General features: G+C 39.8%; 1 protein-coding gene across 4 annotated transcripts in view; it reads left to right on the forward strand.

The window, feature by feature from the left end:
• epha3 (eph receptor A3) overlaps positions 1-20,902 on the forward strand; it is a 97,535-nt gene that overhangs the window by 51,702 nt on the left and 24,931 nt on the right. For all 4 annotated transcript variants that reach the window (XM_079357759.1, XM_079357757.1, XM_079357758.1 and 1 more), the window contains exons 5-11: positions 1,719-2,078; positions 7,152-7,276; positions 12,021-12,183; positions 12,851-12,956; positions 13,389-13,453; positions 14,994-15,119; positions 20,055-20,240. In XM_079357759.1, the coding sequence (XP_079213885.1) occupies positions 1,719-2,078; positions 7,152-7,276; positions 12,021-12,183; positions 12,851-12,956; positions 13,389-13,453; positions 14,994-15,119; positions 20,055-20,240 (1,131 nt within the window). The remainder of the gene's footprint in view (positions 1-1,718; positions 2,079-7,151; positions 7,277-12,020; positions 12,184-12,850; positions 12,957-13,388; positions 13,454-14,993; positions 15,120-20,054; positions 20,241-20,902) is intronic.

A 20,902-nucleotide genomic window follows, 5' to 3' on the forward strand; every position in this document is an offset into this window, starting at 1 on the left:
TTGGCAGTGTGATAAAGGTTGTTTTAGAATTAACTGTAAACTCACACGTATTGGCTAAAAAAGAACCTCAAAGGGAAGGTGATATGAGAGAACCTAAAACCATAATACCTCAACAACCTTATGGTATTTCCTGTTATATCTAACGTGAGACGTTTTAAACAGCTGCGCAGCAGTGTATGAGGAATATTTTGTCTACTCTCTAGAATTCAGTTCCAACAATTAAAAATGCATCAATGCATTCCCCGACGTCCCACAAGCATTGCCTCCAAATTAGTACAAAAGTGCATGGAAAGTGCCAGTCCAACTGATTATTAACATTGCTCAAACTTTTTCAACAACACAAAAAGGGGTAAAACCCTTCTTTTTTTTTTTTCTTAAGACTTTGCGTTTCAGCATCTGCAAACATTAGCTGGCTGGGAAGAGCCTACAGAGAATCATCAATATATCAGTCCCTGTGTGCCGAAGTGGAGAATCACACACATCCTCAGGTCTTACACAACATAATTCTTGTCATATGTTCATCTCAATGCCCATTCTTTATATTGACATTTGAAATTGGTTTATGATTGCCTGCATGTGTACATCATGTGCATGCATGTGCAGGTTATACCTCAGAGGGATTACAGTAGTTTGATGTATTCAGAGAAGTCAGCGAGTTGAGCCCATGACTGTCAGGGTCAGGATTCAGCGAAGTATTATTTAATTCTGAGGCGCTTTCAGTTGTACTTTAAAAAAACAAAAACAAAAGTCACAGGCAAATCTCTGTGTCCTCATTCTGGTCCAAACTCCTGATGAATACACGTTTCATCTGTTTTATTGTCTATCAGTCTTCACTTGATTTACCGACTTCAATGACGGATGGTTAAGTCTCAGAAGTCATATTTTGAAACTCCCACATATCTTGGGTTGCTTTATTTAATGTGCATGCTGAATGATTGTGGCTTTCTCTTTTCGACTTTCTTTTCAGTCAAGAAAAAGAAATGCAGATTACCAAGTCAGGAGCTAAGCATAGTTTCAGAATGAAGTAAAGTCTTGTCTGTCAAACACACCAAACAAAGCATTTCATTGCAAATACAATCCAGCAACTCTTTCCTGCTCCTCAAGCTCATAGAGTTACTTGGCAGTTTTGTTTTGTCCTCCATGTAATTACAGTCTTAGCTTTGATATAAAAGTCTGGAAATATTCAGAGAAATCTGTTAGTAATAAGATGTCTTTACTTTTAGAGTCAGTCTACTTTCGTAAGAGGCTTTTTTTGTGTGCAGGAGCTTGTGTCACGCTGTTTTCTTCCTTTTACTGATCCAGAAGGGAAGAGGGAAATAAACCTCTGTCGTATTAGATACACAAATTCCTATACACTAAAGCATGGTATTCCACACCACCACAAAGTTACTGTGACAAAGGTACTTGGGCATATGTTTTACAGCGCTTATTAAGTGGTTAGCTTAAAATAAGGAGCACTGCTTTTGCAATTTGAGGACCTTTGAGGCAAAGGAAAGTATGACCTACTTTACCTTAATGACTGTCCCAATTTCTTTAGATGAAATACTAAACACCCTTTGATCACTAATCACCAAACTTCTATGAATGTTATCTTTCTGAAAAATGAAAACTTTGCAAAGAGATTCGACAATACTTTTTTTTCAATCGTCTCCCCTTGCACACAAACCTCTATATCTTGGTCTTACATATCCATTAATCCCATCTTTTCTGTCAACCAGGCCCTCCTTCAGCTCCTCGAAATGTCATCTCCTCCATCAACGAGACTTCAGTAATCCTGGAATGGAACTGGCCGGAAGACAGCGGCGGGCGCAGGGACATCACCTTCACTGTCCTCTGCAAACGCTGCCGTGGGGTCGCTGCTAACGGCAGCAACGCAGGGACCCAGCGCTGTGAGCCGTGCCGGAGCAACGTTCGCTTCCTGCCAAGAGCCACTGGCCTTCAGAACACCACAGTGACGGTGGGAGATCTGCTGGCCCACACCAACTACACCTTCGAGATCGAAGCACAGAATGGAGTGTCACCACTGGCACCCAAGATGAGGCAGTACGCTGCTGTCACCATCACCACCAACCAAGCCGGTGAGCTGCTCAAGCAGATGGTTAGATGGGTCATGGCATGCACCCAGATAAACAAGCTTACATACTTTTCAGACATCACTTTAAACCAGCTGTTATACGGTCTACTGTAACTTATGAATTTAAACAACTGCTGAAGTATAGCCAACATCACTTTGAAAGAGAAAAGCATGTTTGGAGTTAAATCCTTTTACATAGAACTCCTGCCTCACATGCAGAGCTTAATAAAACAAAACTAATGGATTCAATGATGGTGAAATAATCTGTCTGAGAATAGTAAAAAAATACTCTAAGGTCAGTTCTATTGAGACAAGTCGAAAAAATCCACCAAATTACCTATGAAAACTATTTTCAGCGTTACATTAAAAGAAAACCAATGCAACATAAAGAACAAGTCCCAGATCTGTGGATTTGCGTCTCTGTTTTGATGGTTATCAGCTTTACTCCGTGGTCAATCATTTCAGGCATGAAACTCTCTCTGCCTCCCTCAGACATTCCACTCATACTTTATGGTTTAAAGTGTTGCAAAACTTCACAGGGAATTAAAGTGGAGCAGTTCTGCAAATATACTGTAATATAACAAAGGGTGTGATCTTTACCTGTCAAGACTCTGTCATATACAAAAACAGATGAATTGAGTGATAAACTTTCAAAGACAGAAGAAAGTTCAAGTCAATTATCTAGCTATTTATTTACTATCCTTTGTTTTTAGTTTTGTCTGTTTTGTTGAAAGACTAAAATACTCATCAGCACATTCAATTCTAGCATAAAGTGATTTAGCTACTCAATAAAGTGTCAATGAATGGTGATGAGATGGCATTTTCTTAAAACTTTGAAAAATTTAGTTGTGTGACTTAATACTTCATACTTAATACAAGAACACTGTTAATATGATATATTAATGAGTATATTACTATAAAAAAGAAGGTTTTTTTCTGAAAGTATGGTATAAATAAGGTTAGAAGCAAGAAAAAAGAGGATTATACAGAAGTCGTAGTTTCTTAACTGCATCCTATTTCTTCCATATCTGAAAAAAATCCATATCATGTAGTTCAGTACACTCTCCTGCCGTTTATGTGCTCCAAACATATGCACTCCAACCATCAGATTGGACATTTACAAGGCAATCCCAGGCCGCTATTCTCTTGTTTAACGACCAGGATTGAATATCTTCCTCCTTCGCAAAAAAAAAAAAAAGTCCCTCATCCTTTTACCAGAAACTCTTAAAGTAAGGATGGGCTCCTAAAACTCCCATCGATCTTTTATACAAATATCTCTCTGCACATCCAGTAAGGAGGAGAAGAAGGCAAAAGAAAGCGGTGCTGTGAAATTCCAAGAGTAAAATAAATCCAGCTCCAGCGCCAAACCTCAGAAATCCCTGACTCAAACAAGGAATGCACAAAGGTCTCGCTTTATTATCCATTTATTCCTTTTGCTTTCCCCGCTCCCTTTGCTGTATTTTTACACAGTTTTACTTTTTGTTTGTTCATTTTTTTGGGGTTGGGAGTTTAGTGTATTATTCTGTTTTCCGCTTTCCATGATCATCCTTGTAGGTTTGTTTCTGTCTTTTCTGTCATCTATAAAACAGAAGATCCCCTATATCTGTCATTTTCTGAAACCAGTCCAGAACACAGTATTCCCTTTCACTATGTGGCACTACAACTCTATCGTCGACAACTTTATTTCGTATTTGAAAGTTGTTTTTCTGCAGCTATAATATACAGTGAGGTCAGAATTACACGCTCCATGACACCAGTAATGATAGGTAGATGGCAAGACCTGCTATTCTAACAGAGTGGTTAGAGGATGCTGATTCAGAGGAACTGATTTAAGGTCTTTGTTTATATTACTCGGACAGGTGAGGAGAGAGGGAGCCAGGTAATAGAGAGCTTTGTAGGTGAGGATGAGGAGTCTGAAGTGTGTGTGTGTGTGTGTGTGTGTGCATTTATCCAATGATAAGATAAATACAGTCAAACATGCATAATATAAACTCTCTAATAGAAGCTTGTCAGTGTGATAAATATGCAAATGTAAAAGGTCAAGTGTACCCATTATACACGTACAGATGAATGTCTGCTGTGTTTATTCCCGGTTGTCACTGCTTGACTGTATAAGTATAGTGACAACATCCAGACGTGACCTCTTTAAAGTGACAAACAAGGATGAGAGGTACATATAGATGATGGTGTTTGCGTGTATGTGTGTATGCACATGTGAGGGATCTGAGTGATCTCTTGTCCCAATGACAATAAAAAGGCAAACGTGTAAAGAAAGAAAACCAAAATGAGAAGACAAAGCGCTCAGGCAAAGCTCTTTGAGTTGTGTAGCGAGAGGATCCTCTGTGATTAGAATATATATTAGATTTGAAGAGACACATATCACTAAGAGGGCTGTGTGTGCTCTGAATGTTAAAAACATAGTTAATATTTGAGTGATCATAAACAGAGGTGGGTCACAGTCTTTCCATTCTATTGATCAATCACACAGAGACATTTCTAAGGTGCGTGCACACAACACGCACCTTGCCAGTGTCGTCAACTTTTCCTACGCCACACACTCACAAACACAGTCCTGTCTTCCTCTCGAACAAATATCTGTGCCTGCAGCTGCACACTCTCCATCAGCTCTGAGAGTTTACAAGGATTAGGTATGTCAGTGCACCAGCCCCACCCGTCTATACACTTTTTCTCACATAAACACACACACACACACACACACACACGTACAGATACCAAAGCTGTTAAAAGCTGGATTAAGTGTTTCCCTGGGAAGGAGCCGTGTGTCCTGGCTGCGCTGTCAAGGTGCTGTCAGATAGCTCTTCTCCGTCTACCTCCTTTGCCCTTCAGTCATTGTCATAACTACCGTGAACAACATTTAATATCAACAGTGTGAACCGCGTCTGAACTTGGGAAAAGCAGTGTTTACAGGTCACACACAGCTGGGTGAATCTGGGTTTATGACGCGTTTATTCACCTCATCAATATTCCATCTTCGTATGTGTTCTCATATCAATAATGTATACCTTACAAGTCAAAAGATGGTAAAGATCAATAGCTGTGCATACCATGTGAATGGAAAGTACGTTACTCTCCCGTAGAACCAAGTGTCCTGTAGTGTCAATCATTGACTCACTTGAAACCAGTTAAATATGGGTTTTGGAGGTAGGGCTGTTGGTTATTGTGTTGGTGCACTGATTGACATTCTTAGACCAGACACTGCAATCTGGGCTCAGCTCTGTCCACGGCTGATTGTTGTTGTACCAGCACAGTGTACTGGTGTGTACTAGGGAACACGGAAAGTGACACGTTTGTTCAAGTGGCGTTATTGATTTGGTATCCATCCATCCTTCCATCCATCCATCCATCCATTATTCTATCCTTCCATTCTTCGATCCATCCATCCATCTTCATTTTCTTCCTTTCGCTCTATCAACCTACTTAGTATCATCAGTATGAATATCAATATCTGTAATAGGAATTAGAACCACTCCAATTTGGTTGCCCAGTATTTGATTTTAGTGAGGCTTTTAAGCCACAACCCAGCATCTCTTTTCAGTGAATTCCATGCGACCATACTATCACTTTCAGTCTTCCAACAGTAGGTGAACATAATTAGATGGGTTCTCACTGCTGTATCGTGTCCCTCAAATCACAGGTGATGGGCACTGAAGGCCATTTTTTAAGACCATTATGGGCCTTGTATGTTGCATCACTTTTACACTTATAGCAGAGACAGAAACAGAGAGTGACAGCAAATAAAGTGTCTGACATGCAGGGAAACAGGGAGGATGGAGAGAAGAGAGAACGAAGCAGGGGGAAAAAAAAGGAGGAGGGGAAGAACTTGAAGCTGCCTCCAAGCAGCCCAGACACAGTAAATCATTACCTCCATAAACCACAGAGCCAATAAAAAACACAGCCTCACCCCGCTATCAGAACCAGAGGGAGACGAGGAGAGGAGGAGCAGGGGGTATAGAAACAGATTCTCTCCATCTGGATTCATTACGGGAGAAAAAATAACTTCCCGCGGAAATGCACGCAAAGTTTATGCACGGAAAGACACAAGCACACTCACATATAGTCACACTTACACGTACACACTCAGCAACTATATAATCACAATCAAGAAAAGGCTCGAACATTTCAAAGCCAAACATGTTTTTTCCTGTGGTCTAATAAAATTAAAAGTCGATGCCTCAGATGCCGGGCTGGCCCCAGAGCTGCCTGGCAATTAGAGAGCAGTAAAAAAAGGGAAATGAGAAAGGGAGTGAGGAGAGAGAGACGGAGCGAGGGAGGGAGGGGGTGGCAGGACTCGATAAAGGGGAGGGATGTGCTGAATTACTAGATTGAGACCATGTGAACTCCCTGAGGCAAGGCGATGCATGGGTGAAGGATTGGTAAGAAGATTGGCGCAGGGAGAAAGCGCCACACCAAAAGGAACGGGGACAGCGGTGAAAGAAAGGCACAGAGATGGTTTATAGAGCAAATAAAAAGTAAAACACTTTTCCTAACAATGCAGAGCAACAGCAAGCGCTATGATACATGCTGCCGGGCAAGCTATTTAATTTGGTGATAATTCTCTTCCTCAGCAATAAAGACAGGCATAATGATTGTGAGAAACTAAATAAATGGCTAAACAGAAGTTGACAGCTTTAAATAGTTAACAGTTTCCCCAGACACACAGTAGCCTCTTTGAAGGTGAATTGTAAAAATAAATGAAAACATTTTGGAGTGAGTTTTATTCTGATAAGGTTTTTCGGGAAAAGAAGTATGTTAAGACATTTTTAACTTTTTTTTAAAGACAATTATAAGAACTGAATTGGATATAACACTGATGAAAGGCTATACATTTTGAGTCGTTGTGCTTTTGTTTGCATTAGGTACAGGGACCTGTTCCACTTCCACCAACTCTTGGCTACAGCCGTTAATTTGGCCCCACTGGGCAGCAAACTGAATTAGGCTAACAGGAACCATAGACAATTGCCAGGATGCAACACTGGAGACTGAACTTCCACTGAACCTCACTTTAAAGGAACTCACTCTTTCTTTTTTCCCCTCTCTGTCTGTGATTCCCATCCAGCTCCCTCCCCGGTAACAGTTATCAAAAAGGAGAAGACGTCTCGAAACAGTGTCTCCCTGTCCTGGCAGGAGCCAGAAAGACCCAACGGCATTATCCTCGACTATGAGATCAAGTACTACGAAAAGGTTGGTGCAGAATGTATAACTGAGATGATTGACCTGATCATCGCAACGCCTCTTAAACTGCACTTTTTAGCATTTGTGTCAAGGTGTTTATCAAGATTGTCAGATCAGTGAAGTAGATTTTTCTTTTAAAAAAATCCTATCGAAAAGTAAAATCCAGTTTATAAAGAGATCAATTTTAGGTGCTCAGAAATTTACATTTTTCACGCTTTGTTTTTTTTTTTGAAAAACTGGGTTTAGGCGATTTTATGTTCCTTGGGCTTGGTTTCACCTGGTGTGATATCTCTGAGCTAAGCTTAATGAATATATATATATATATATATATATATATATATATATATATATATATATATATATATGTATATATATATATATATATATATATATATATATATATGTAGTAACTTGTGTCACTACCCCTCCTTTATTCTGTACTCCTTCACCTCTAATCTCTCTTTTTCTGCCTTTTTTTCATCTTGCTGATCATCCTCCTCCCCTCCCTAACTTCTATCTCTTTTCAGTTCTCCTCCTATTTCTCATCCTGTCCTCCTCTCCCCTCTACTCCCTAATGGAGACAAGGTTTATGGCAGACAGTAAATGCGTCTGTGGGGTCGCTCATTCCTCTGTGAGGGAAATTAGTGCAGAACGAATTACAATGGCTTTCAGCACCAATGCTGTGCTATGGCTGACATTTGATGGTGAAATTAGCCGTGGATGCAAGTTTAATCACTCTGGCAGATTTAGGGTGTGTGTGTATCTGTCTGTGTGTGTCCCAGCTCACAGTTTGCCTGAATGCCAACAGTGGCCCCTAATCTCTTGATTAGTAGGCCGACAGAAGCTGTTTCCTCTAAACTCTGCTCCTTGCTCAGCCATCCTTACCTAAGATGTTAAAACAAGGCCGGAAAACAGCGAAAGGAAGAGTTAAAGACTGATGCTTGGTCAGAGCTCAGTGCAGGTCTTATTTTTAACAGTGGCTTATGAAACCGCAAACACATGCTCACACACCAATGATATTCATTAAAAGATGATATTGAAAAACACGTCTCAGGAAGAGTCAGTGTGACAGACTTTTGTTATGGGAAATCTCCGGGCCTTTCTCGCTGATCCCTGTTAATCACATCGTCTCCCAGGAATCACTGCAGACACTCGGGTACGGACACACAAAAAACACTCACAAACAAAGTTCCCAGAGGATTCTCCACAGCAGCCATACATATCCACGGATTTTAAACCCCAGACAAAAGGCGCCTCCATGCAATGGAGAGAATTGGGACAACCAGGGGAGACTCCCATGACAACCCAGGATAGAGGCCTCTCCGTGTGGCAGGCAGAGGGACGCTGAGGGCCTCAAGCATGCCAAGCATCAAGGCCATTGCAGGACAAGAGTCGCAGCAAAGATTCCCCCACATCAAGAGAACACCATGACTCACTTGTGAGACGGAAAGAGGCTTTTAGTCACACACACCAACAGACAGACATAATTGCATGTACACATAAACAGGATGGTGAATCAGAACACAAAAACAGAGAGATCAAAGTGCGCTTTTAGCGAGATGTTCAGATTTGCAGCAGCATTTTACTTCTCAGTTTGCGGCTTTCTCGGTCTGTATTTACACAAGTTTGTAACAGGCATACACTGTGTACATTATCCTGTAATCCAATAGCAATTCTGTGATGACGTTAGCGTCTCTTAATGCAGGAAAGTGAACATTTTGCCAACAGCCACACATCACTCAACAGAAATACCTCTGTTAACTTGACAATCTACTCCTTAGATGATGTGTGAGTTAAACCAATGGCTGACAAGGAAAGTCTTGAAGTGAGCTTTGTTTGAGTTTAACAATGTTTTTTTTATGTAGGGAGCAGGACAAAGAGAGGCTTTTTTTATAGCGAAAATGTGTGTTAGTATAGCTTAGGGCTTCTCTAATATGAGATAGAACAAACTCTACATATAAATCGTCATAAGTCATTTAGTCTTGTGCTCTCAAAAATCTCACAAGTGCTGATAGGACTTCTCATACTTGCATGCAGCCACTTTATCTTAAGCTGTTTTCACATATGCACCCCTGAAAATATCTAGAACATTTCAGCAGGCCATGACCTTGAAATAAAACAAAAATGGAAGAGGCGGGTCACAGAGTCAGCCATGGGATGCAATAATGGGAACATCTACATGTAGTCCAACAGACTCTCGCTGTGAACCAATGTGAAGAAGAACATGATGATGAACAGAGGACATGGTGCAGAAGTTTAGTCCAATGCACAGAGACTGAGCCCAACTCTCTCCCGCCTGCTACAGTCTCATATTAGCTCACTCTGAGTGAGTCAAAAAACGTTTGGTCATTAAGTAACTCTATTTAGCCGACTTACCCCTTGGGTACACTTTTCATGTACTTATGAAAAGTGTCACATTTCTGAAGCAGTAATGACATAGGAATTATACAAAATAACGTGACAAACATGACGAATACTTAGAATTAAATGAGTTCTGGACGAGTCATCTGTAACATCTATCTATCTATCTATCTATCTATCTATCTATCTATCTATCTATCTATCTATCTGTCTGTCTGTCTGTCTGTCTGTCTGTCTGTCTGTCTGTCTGTCTGTCTGTCTGTCTGTCTGTCTGTCTGTCTGTCTGTCTGTCTGTCTGTCTGTCTGTCTGTCTGTCTGTCTGTCTGTCTGTCTGTCTGTCTATCTATCTATCTATCTATCTATCTATCTATCTATCTATCTATCTATCTATCTATCTATCTATCTATCTATCTATCTATCTATCTATCTATCTGTCCCACATGTTCGGCCTTTAGCCTCTTTCTTGTGTTGCACTGCTCTTTCTGCCATCACATGTGAGTCACACTGTCATAAACCTACGCTAAAGGGCAAGACCTGCTCCCTCACTCTGTATCCTATATATGGGAATTCTTTAGGAATGTTTGGTGATATTCTTGGGAATTTCCAACCGGAAAGCTTCCCAGAAGAACAGAGGTGTTTCATCTTTGGAAATCCCATACGAGCTATATGATCTTCGTGTGGCTGTAGCCGGCTAAAGGACACTCCATAAGGCATTTCAAAGTGCACTTAGCGAAACTGAAATTGGTGGGAATACAGTTTGCTGATTGTTTTTGCATGTTTTATCACTGTGATCTCAAAAAGGAGAAAAAGGAGAGTGAGGGAGAAAAGGCTTCTAATCTGCTTTAATTTGGGCTGTTTATTTAGTCTTAGATGGAAGGAATGCTGAGTAAAACATTGTATTTATAAGACTTCTGCTGTACATCTCCTGTTTTGGGGTCTGTACGACGTTTGTATTGTGTGTGTGTGTGCTTTATGCAGGCTATAATTTGCTACAGCTTTGTTTAGATTGTCGAGGCATAACGCAGCGCAGAGGCCATATTAAATTCTAGCAGTGTTTCGGTGTAACACACACACACACACACACACACACACACTGGTGGACCAGATCTGGATCACTCAGTTTGTCCGGCCGCAGTCTGCATGAAAAGGAGACGCCTGACCTGAGCTTCCTTCTCTGTCTCTGTGTATCTAACACACTCACACATTATACACACACAAGCGTGCTCATGCCACACCTGTGTGTGATTTTCAGGGGATCACATGCTGTCCGGAACGCGGAACGGTGACAAGCTGCGAGTAGATTTATAGTTGTGATGAAGAGTTGTCCCGATGCAGGTCTGCTGTATCAGTTACCTCCTCACACATCGAGCAGTTTAAAAAGCTTTGTGCTCCATAAAAGTCTGATCCAGTCCATTAATAAGTGGGACGTTTCTTTTAGACGCTGCTTTGGGTGTGTGTGTGTGTGTGTGTGTGTGTTCCCATGTGTGTTCCCGTGTGTGTTTCTGTGTTTGTGCGTTTATGCCCTTGCCTATAGTTCTTCTTTATAACTGGTTCTATAAAATGAAGATTTGAGTTTGGCTGAACATGATTCGGCAATCTTTATGAGCTTAGCTGTGTTGTAAAACACGTAGCTCATTTTCAGGATTGTGAGAATCCTCTCTAATAGGCTGTCATTTAGATTAAAGATTGCTTTCCCCCTGTTGAACACTTTGCATCGTAGCATCCAATAATGTGATCGCATGGCTTGCCTGCAGCAGGGGTAGCCCAGCAAAGAAAGAAAACATTTCCTCGAGTGTACCGATGTAAAATGTTTTTACGTCAAGCCATGTTGTGCTATTAAATGCATCTGTATAATTATCATAATTTAACTTCACTTTTGCCATGTATTAACAAATTTGCATTTTAGTAGTCCATTATTTTCTGACTAATTTCACCTCGTAACACCTACACATTTTAAGGTACATAATACAGTGAAAGTGCAAATACAAATCTGTAAAGCTCAGACAGCTTAATTTTCTCTTTCCTCCCGCCCAATCTTCTTTTTTTTTCCACCAACGCTTTCTTCCTCCCACATCTGGAAACAATGTGTCGCATGCGGACTCAGCGTGTAAATCCTCCTGTTGTTTTATCAGTGGACATCAGTAGGAGAGAAGTCATAAAGTATAAAAGGCATAATTCATCAGATAAGGAAGAAACCTACAAAACTGCCCAGGATGTCTCTGGGTGTTTGCTTGTGTGTTAAAATGCACACAAAGAAAATATTGGGTTTTAATGAACACAGCTGATGTGTATTTTATTTTTTAGGCTTGACTGAAATGAAAGAAAAAGAAACCAAGTTGCTCACATGTGTAATCCCCCTCTCTGTTCCTGTTTTTCTGTTTGTGTGTTACAGGAGGAGCAGGAGACCAGCTACACCATCCTCCGTGCTCGGGGTTGTAATGTGACTCTGAACGGTCTGAAGCCCAACACTGCCTACCTGCTGCAGATCAGAGCGCGCACCGCTGCAGGATATGGAGCCAGCAGCCCCAGTTTCCAATTTGAGACCAGCCCTGACTGTAGGTTCAGAACACAATTACTGTTGCAATTGTGTTAAGCTTAAAAAGGCTCGGCGAATAGTGAGAAAAATTAGTTTCTACATCCAGTCAAATTGGAAAAAAATGGGTTTTATGTTAAAAGTTGTTTCTGATGCAAAATCTTTTCAGTCTTTTGAAAGGTGCCTCAGTGTGTGAGCAAAATGTAAAAATCAGAGCATTTCACTGGCACAAATATCAGTTGATGTAGCCTCAACATACTGACATTTTTGCTATGGCATGTTTTTAGATAAAGATAGTTTAAGTTAAAAAAAATAAATAAAGTTTTTAGAAAGTTAAAGGACATGTGTTATGCTTCTTTTCAAACAGTTAAAATGAGTCTCAGAATGTCCCGAACCATGTCTGTGAAGTTATTAATTATAAATCCTCCCTGATCCTGTCTATTAATGTCTGTATTTAAGCCCTGCTCAGAAAAGGCTGTTTCTGTGTTCAGATCTTTGAAAATAGTCGTAGCTGTAGTGTAAGATCAATACATGGAGGAACCCAAAATAAATGGTTAAACTTTCGTTGGAGGCTTTAACTTTTCATTTATCACATTATATCACATGGATATTTGACATCAATAAATTACAGGAGAGGGAAAACATTCGAAGCATTCAGTGCTCATTGCTGGTCGCTCTCTGTCTTTCAGCTGCCTTTTCCATCTCCAGTGAAAACAGCCAAGTTGTTCTCATTGCCATATCCTCCGCCGTGGCCATCATCCTGCTCACAGTTCTGCTCTACGTGCTGATTGGCAGGTCTGTCTATCATTCACTTGCCTGACAAAATCACTCTTTATATGTTATGGGGACATACATACAATATGTATAGGGGGGAACTGAATAATTTTGTGTGTGTTTTCGTGTGTAAGAGTGTGCAAGTGTGGCATAAGCTGGCAGTCAGTACTGTTCAGAGAGAGTATAAATCCACAGCTCATTATAAGATTTACTGATCCTCTCTTGATTTATAAGAGCTGGGATTACACACTTAAACACGCACGCGCACACACACACACACACACACACACACACACACACACACACACACACACACACACACACACACACACACACACACACACACACACACTCACTCACTCAGTGCTTGCTGTCCTCCAGGCTGGCCCAACGGGTGAATTCTTATTGGGCTATGTGGCACTACTTATGACCTCTCTCTGTTTGCATTGGCAGGTTTTGTTGCCACAGCAAATCCAAACATCCTGATGAGAAAAGACTGCACTTTGGCAATGGCCACTGTAAGTACTGGACTTTTTCCTGAGGTCTGGTTCAATCTGCCCTCTCTGCACTCAAGCTTTGACTTTAGGAAACAAATTATTGTACATTACTTTATGACAGACAGTTTCTCTCTGTTATTTATGTTTCTACACATCTATACAAACAGTTGTTGATTGAAAGCATCTTCTTTTTTTTTTTCATAGTGCGAAGTAGCTCCCCCTTTACTCCGCTTCGTTTGGCCATATGAGATGACAGTAACCGGACCGAGACTATGTTGAGTGGAGGTTTCTCGGTCCATTTGTTAACCAATCCTAAAGGCTTAATTTGAAGGAAAAATGATACCATTTTTCTCCCAGCAAGTTGGAGCAAATACTAAAAGTTTAGGTTTTATAATTTCTAATTATATGTTTCAGTTTTACTCCAGTGAATAGGTATTCAATTGATACTCTATATGACCAGTGGCAAGAAAGTCTCACTTAATTTGACATTTTCCATTCCAACTGTATCTAGTAACCACAAATTTCTCCCACTGCTAAATTTAACAAGTTTAACATATGCCTCCATTTTCTCTTTTTATAGCTTTGTTGCTTTTGGTTATTCATGATCTTCTTTGATTCTATACAGTGTGTTATTTATTAGGAGTACTCCTCCTTTTCACCTTGATCCAAGTAAAGAACATCCCCCCCTCCGAAACTCCCAAGGCACTGAAGTGCGGCTGTCTGCAGCTTCATGAATCCTTTGGCTTAGGTCACAAGGACAACATTAATGACCCCACTGGGACTAATAAAGTACAGCTTTATTACTTAAAGGATAGGTTGACTTATTTATTTATGTTTTAAGTCAGTCTTAAACAATACTCACTGGAGCATTATGTACATTAAAATCGTTTTTGGTGGCTTTGGTGTTTACTTTACCAGAGTTAATGGTAAGCTTTTGTTGTCTGACGCTGATAAAGTTCAATGTCTAGAGTTTTCTCAGAACAAAATCTTCTTTGTGTTTCATTGCAGCTCACCAAGGGGTAACATCAGTTAAACGTTGAAATACCATTTCACATCAAATCTTTTGAGGTCACGGTGTTGAGATTCGTCTTAAATAGCATCTCTTTAAATGTTTCGACGTTCTTTGTTATTGTGTTTTTATGACATAATAGCTGCACATAGGTTACTTAAAAACACTTTTGTCTCCAGGCCCGATGTCTGGTTTTAATTAGCTGCATCTTTAAACTGCTGGTAGTCTTACACATTACGTGCACATTCTAAGCTTTTGCTTGAAAAAGTATTTTAAAGCCAAACATATTTAAGCAATGGAGACCCTATTATCTTTGAATTGTGGTTGTTGTTGTAAAGTTGTATCCCTATATCATAAGTTCATCATAAGGTTATCATAAGGTTGTTTTTAGTTTTCTTTTCTCAGTCCATGTATGCACTTTGGGATTCATCCTTGTGAGTTTAGCATCATTAAAATGTTTGCAGTACTCATGGTCATAGGGACTAACAAAAGTGGAGAGAATTATAAATGAAATGGTCACCAACGGATGCCACCTGCCTTCTTCTGCTGCAGTGCGTTTGCCAGGTATCAGGACCTACGTGGACCCTCACACCTACGAGGACCCGAGCCAGGCTGTGCACGAGTTTGCCAAGGAGCTGGACGCCTCTTGCATCGCTATCGATAAAGTGGTTGGAGCGGGTGAGTACAGACAAACAAACTTTTAAAAAAGTGTCCTTCTGTCTCTCTCTTTCTTTCCCTCTGTCCCATTCTCTCGCCCAGTTGGTATCGGCAGATGGCTGCCTACCAGTGAGACTGGATCTCTGTTTGTGACATAATTTTTTTTCTGTGTCGCCATGGTCTCACAAAGTCAAAATTAACTAAAAACAGTAATTAAAATCAAGGAGAATATGTTCCAAGCATACACTATATGTCTATAGTACTGTTTCTTCACAATATAAACAGTTAAGCAGAGATTAAAGTTGCATTCAGCTGTGATTCAAAAGTCTGTTGGGGCCCTAAGCAAAATTCACAGACTCCAGTCCATCAGCATTATTTAAAAAAAATATCTGACACCAATGCTAACACATTTAAATTGTCACAGGAATATTGGAACCCTTAATGGTTCAACAACAGTGAGTACAGTCAGATGGGACCCTCTCAGAGAGGTTTTCTACTGATATTGTAAAATTCTGAGTCACTGCCCCCTACTGGCCATGGGCCTCAAGCAGTAGGTGAATGAGGGTAGAGGGTATCTTGATTCTCCCCTCAGAGCTGGTTCACAAATCAATAACTTATCACCCCACTGAACAAAATAGGGACATACCATTTAACAAAATGTTTCAGATTAAGATCAAATTACCCCTTTGCTTTGCTCATTTCAGGAAATGTTTGTATGTGCAGACAAAAGGAACCACCAAAGAGTTACTTTTAAAAAAAGGGGAAAATAGATTAAGAGAAATAAATGGATCTTCTGTCCCTGACCTCCTCTTTCCATCTCTCACCTCATAATACTGCTTCCTTATTCTTTCACGCTCTACTTGGATGACAAAGACACACCAAGTGCACATCCACATATAGATAAATTGAAGTGCATGTAGAGCTTCGGCATATCCACATTTTCATAGCAGCAGGATAGTTTAACTTTCTGCCATATACTGCACAGTTGGAAATGAGAGGCATTTAAAGCCGCAGCTTGAGTTCCCTTTTTTCCATCCCTCCTGTTTGATGGGGAGGGAGATTGTGAAATAAGAAGTTGTTCTCCTCACCTCCCTCTTTCCTTTCTTCATTTCTCGTCAGTCCCTCATCACTTTAACCCGAGCTAACAGCCTGATGCTTTAAATTTGAACTCTGTCTAATGATCGCCACAGTAAAACAAGCTTGCTCTCCTCTCCATGTGTTCAACCTGATAACTTGAGCAGGAGTGCAGATGGTAGGGTAATGCATTGTGATTCATGTAGGAGTGCAGGCAGCATAGCTGGAGAGTAAAGAACACAGTGCCTATAACGACAGGTCGGTCTCCAGAGTCCCACCAGTCGTGCACACTGTAAAGCTGTCAGGGCAGCCTGAGAGTGTAATACCTGACTCTAAACTGGACTACAAGACACTCTGCAACACATTTTTTATCATTCATGGTGGAGACATAACATTAACCTCAAAAGAGCTAATACGCTGAATGGGTGGAGAATAACCTTTAACACGTATTGTCTCTGTTCAATTACTGTTTAGAAACCAATAATAAGTATCTGTTTTTATGTTAGAATAAGTATGCTAATGCTCAATTAACTGGAATAAATTACATGAAATTATATAGATAAATATTGTGTTCATAATAAAACATTTAACTACCAGCACGTGTATCTTAGTTCTGAACCAATAACGCTTGACCCCGATGCCCTCTCACGCAGTTGAATTCACATTGAAGAAGGCTACACTACAGTATGCTATACATTTTTAATGTGCAACACTGCCTGGCTGAGGCAAAGTATATTTATTTTAGTGCTTCTCCATTCTAACATGAAGCCGAACATCTGACTGTGCGAAAAACTATTTTTTATCTCCGTTGGGAAGTGGCTTTAAAATCATGATAAGGATGTGAGTATGTACCGTTATAACTTATTAACTGTAACAATAACAAACTTTAGATGTTTAAAGAATGAAAGGTCATACTTTGACAAATAATTAACTTAATTCACATCACTTTATGTCTTCTTTTCATGGCAGACTAATTTAGGGTTATTTTGTTACTCACTTCACTGCACATCATTTCTTTATTGTCCTGTTTAGTTCACCCTGTATAGTCCTCTGTATATATCCTGTTCTTCTATTTTTCAAATTATATTTATGTTGAGATTTTATTCAGGGTTTTTTTTTTTGTTTGTTTGTTTTTGTTTTTCTGTATTGCTGCTGCTACAACGCCTGAATTTCATCCCCATTGGGGATCAATAAAGTTCTATCTTATCTTATCTTATCTTAACATTCATCAACTACAGCTTTTTGGGGCTTTGACGATACCTACAAAGACTTTTGAGCCTATACTGTATGTATGCTGCATATACATGGGCACATTTTCAGTGACATCACCCATTGGTTTGTTGAGCAAACTTTTAAAGCCATAGATGCTGGTCGCCATTTTGAAATGCTGTTTCTAGAAACATGCAAAGAGCTTGGGCTAAGGCGAGCCTCATGAACCTTTACAAGCCATCAGTCTGCATGTCCGATAAGCTATGCCCCCATTATGAATAACTCTTACCCTTCATGAAATCATAATTGATTATCTTTTTCTTTTTTTTTAAATCAACCCCTGCACAATGCATGCCGATAAAGCTATTAGCTATTCAGAACAAAATCGTTTTTTTACCAGGCTGTAAACATTTTTATTTATGCTGTCAAAACAGACATTTCAGTATGGGGCGCATTGGACTTCAGGGTCTTTTGCAGCTTGCCTCAAGTCAACACTCAAGGAACTGCTAGTTACATCAGCTATACCCGCACAGAGGGAGAGATGGACAAAAAACTCAGTTGAACTGCAGTCTATTAGAATAGCTAAGGAAACCAATGGAGACTTTAGCTCCTGACAAAAGAAGTTAATGAGAAGTGAAAACCAGAGGTGAACTTCAGAGCTTAAGCCATGATGCAAACATTTTTATCCGTCAGCTGGAATACAGCATACCACCCATCCGTGTGATTTTTATGAACCCATATATGCGCTCAGAACAATACACAACATATTTCTTCTCTATCCAAACGTTCTCTGAACCTCATCTGTCTTCATTATGTTAACAAGACTTTGATCTTATTGCCAATCGGTGATTGTGTGTTAAAAGACGGAACACATGCTCCACTCGGCTTGCATGGATCAGACCTCAACATCAAAGAGGGATACCTTGCTTTACTTAGAGCATGTATAAAGGAGCGAGTATCCCTAATCAAGCATTATTGAGCTAAGATCTCCTTTCTCAGAGTGACCACATTAAAAGGTGCCTTGGCCTGGCTCGTCCGTCCACTGTTGAGGACCCAAAAAACAGAGCCGAGGAGAGAGAGCAGGCATGCGTTTGGGATTTAGACAGGTTGTAATTATTTCAGCTTAAGTTCTTCCAGACCCTGTTCCTTCGAGTCCAGGGTCCAACCTGTGCTCTCTGATCCAGAGCTGCTATTGGAAATTACTGTACTGGACGGAGAGAGATATCCACATGTCTCAGCTCTGACATAATCCTGCAATATGGATATTAAGTACGGAGTGAAACACACTCACAGAAATATGCACACACATACACACATTGTACATGTCTTCTACAGTCTATTCAGACCACGTCACCAGCTGGAAAATTGGCCGGCTGTCATTGAAGTGGCCAGTTTGTCCATAGAGCGCTTAAACTACCCACTAAAACACATACTAAATAAACACATTCACATATGCAGCTATATGCTGAGGTATATAAACATCCCATCACCTGCAAGTAATAATAATTGCTCTCTCTCGTAGTGGCATGGGGTTACTCTATTGTCTGTTCAATGAAGTGGAATTTTCTTAACTGTGACTATAGGTGGCTGTAGTTCAAATTGTGTTACTACCCATGGTGTCATTACTATAGGCATTTACACAACATTTCTGCTTTAATCTATACAATTAAGAAATACATATTTTTATTATTATTACTGGGAGTTAAGAAGTAATCATCAAAATCAGTTTTTACTTTTAGTTTCGGACTAAACACTAGAGATGACATTATTTGTAAAATGATAAATTCAGATAAAATAAGTCACTGATCAAGGACAGGATGTACATTGTTTCTGTCTCATGCTAAACTTGTTAGCATTTTCTCATAGGTAAATTTGAGCTAGCGAAGTGAGGGAACAAAAGGTACTCAATATTATTTTTATTTTTTCTGGACGGGGCAAGTTGTGATTGCTAATCCAGTTGGCCACTTTTCGTTACCTTTTGCTGCCTTGATACCAATAATTGAAGAGACACAAATGTGGCAAAAATGTGTCCCATGATTTTTACAGACAAAATAAGCTTATGACATAAAAAAAACCAAGTTCAAAAATAATAATTATATTTGGAAGCAATTGCTCTACTTCCAACTAATGTAATTAGTTTTTTTTTTGTTTTGTTTTTGTTTTTAAAGAATTCAAATCGAAATCTTTGAGCATACACAACTTTATGTATCATGAAGCTGACGCACATTTAAGCATTTTCCTAGAGATACACTGTATGTTGATGAAGAAAATACATCCTTGCATTTCTTAAATAAAAAACATTATTGTTTTATACAGTACATGTTTTTTTCTGATGTCATTTATTCCTTTTTATAGAGTTGGCAGCATGTACATACACATACATTCACAAAGTGATTAAACAGGAAGTTGATTAAATATAGTGTTGACCCTAATCATAGTATCAAAGTTCAACCATCAAAATAAATACACAACTTAACTTGCAAATGTGCAAATAGTTTACAGATATACAGTATATCCTCGTCTGTTTAAATTGACATTTTAAATATATCATACATGTCCTGTGTAATTCTTAAATATGTGTAAACAAATCTACAGGACAATATAACACAACCAAATGCAAACCCCTCATTTCTTTGATGAGTGATGTTGTTTATTCCTTGTATTTATCTTTAGGTGAGTTTGGTGAGGTGTGCAGCGGACGCCTGAAGCTGCCCAGCAAGAAGGAGATCTGTGTGGCCATCAAGACCTTGAAAGGAGGATACACTGACAAACAGAGGCGGGACTTCCTGGCTGAGGCATCAATCATGGGACAGTTTGATCATCCCAACATCATCAGGCTGGAGGGGGTGGTGACACGCAGTAAGTGTATTCATGACTCATCACTTGAAAGCACACTGAAAACAAATTGATCCTGTTTTTTCTTTATTTCATTTAAAGGTTTTAGGGGCCCTATATATGATAGGATTCCTATTTTCCACTGAGCACCCACATTGTTTAAATAGTATGCACCCACATTAGGTTACTTGGAATACAGTTACACTGATTGTTTCTGATGTTGTGGGAATGTTTTAGCAAATATGCCTTCAATCTGCCACTGACATATTTGATATCCTCTCTTGTGAGTGTTTTGTATGTTTAGGGGCACAATGACAAGGGAAAAGTTCTATGCCGGTCAAAGCCTGGTCTATTCAAAAATAGAGACTGAAATGGACTGTGTGAATAACAGCCGGCCCGCCTGCAGGTGCACCTGGCTCATAAAGGGAATGAGAGCTGACACTGATTTGCTTGAGTAATGTAATGCCTCTGTACACCTATCAAGGGACTTGGATCCTGAACTTAACTCAGTGCCCTGATTGTGCTCTGCTTACTGGCTCAATGTAGTTGGACATGCCACAAATCACATTGTGCCTCATGTTTTAGACAAAGACCTTTAGTCTCCCAATGCCCTTAATGTGTTCCCAGAAAGGTAAACTACTTTTATGAATCATCATGAAAAATAAGTAAAAGTACCTTCAGAGAGT

Source organism: Symphodus melops, assembly GCF_947650265.1.
Source record: "Symphodus melops genome assembly, chromosome: 12".
Taxonomy (NCBI): Eukaryota; Metazoa; Chordata; class Actinopteri; order Labriformes; family Labridae; genus Symphodus; species Symphodus melops.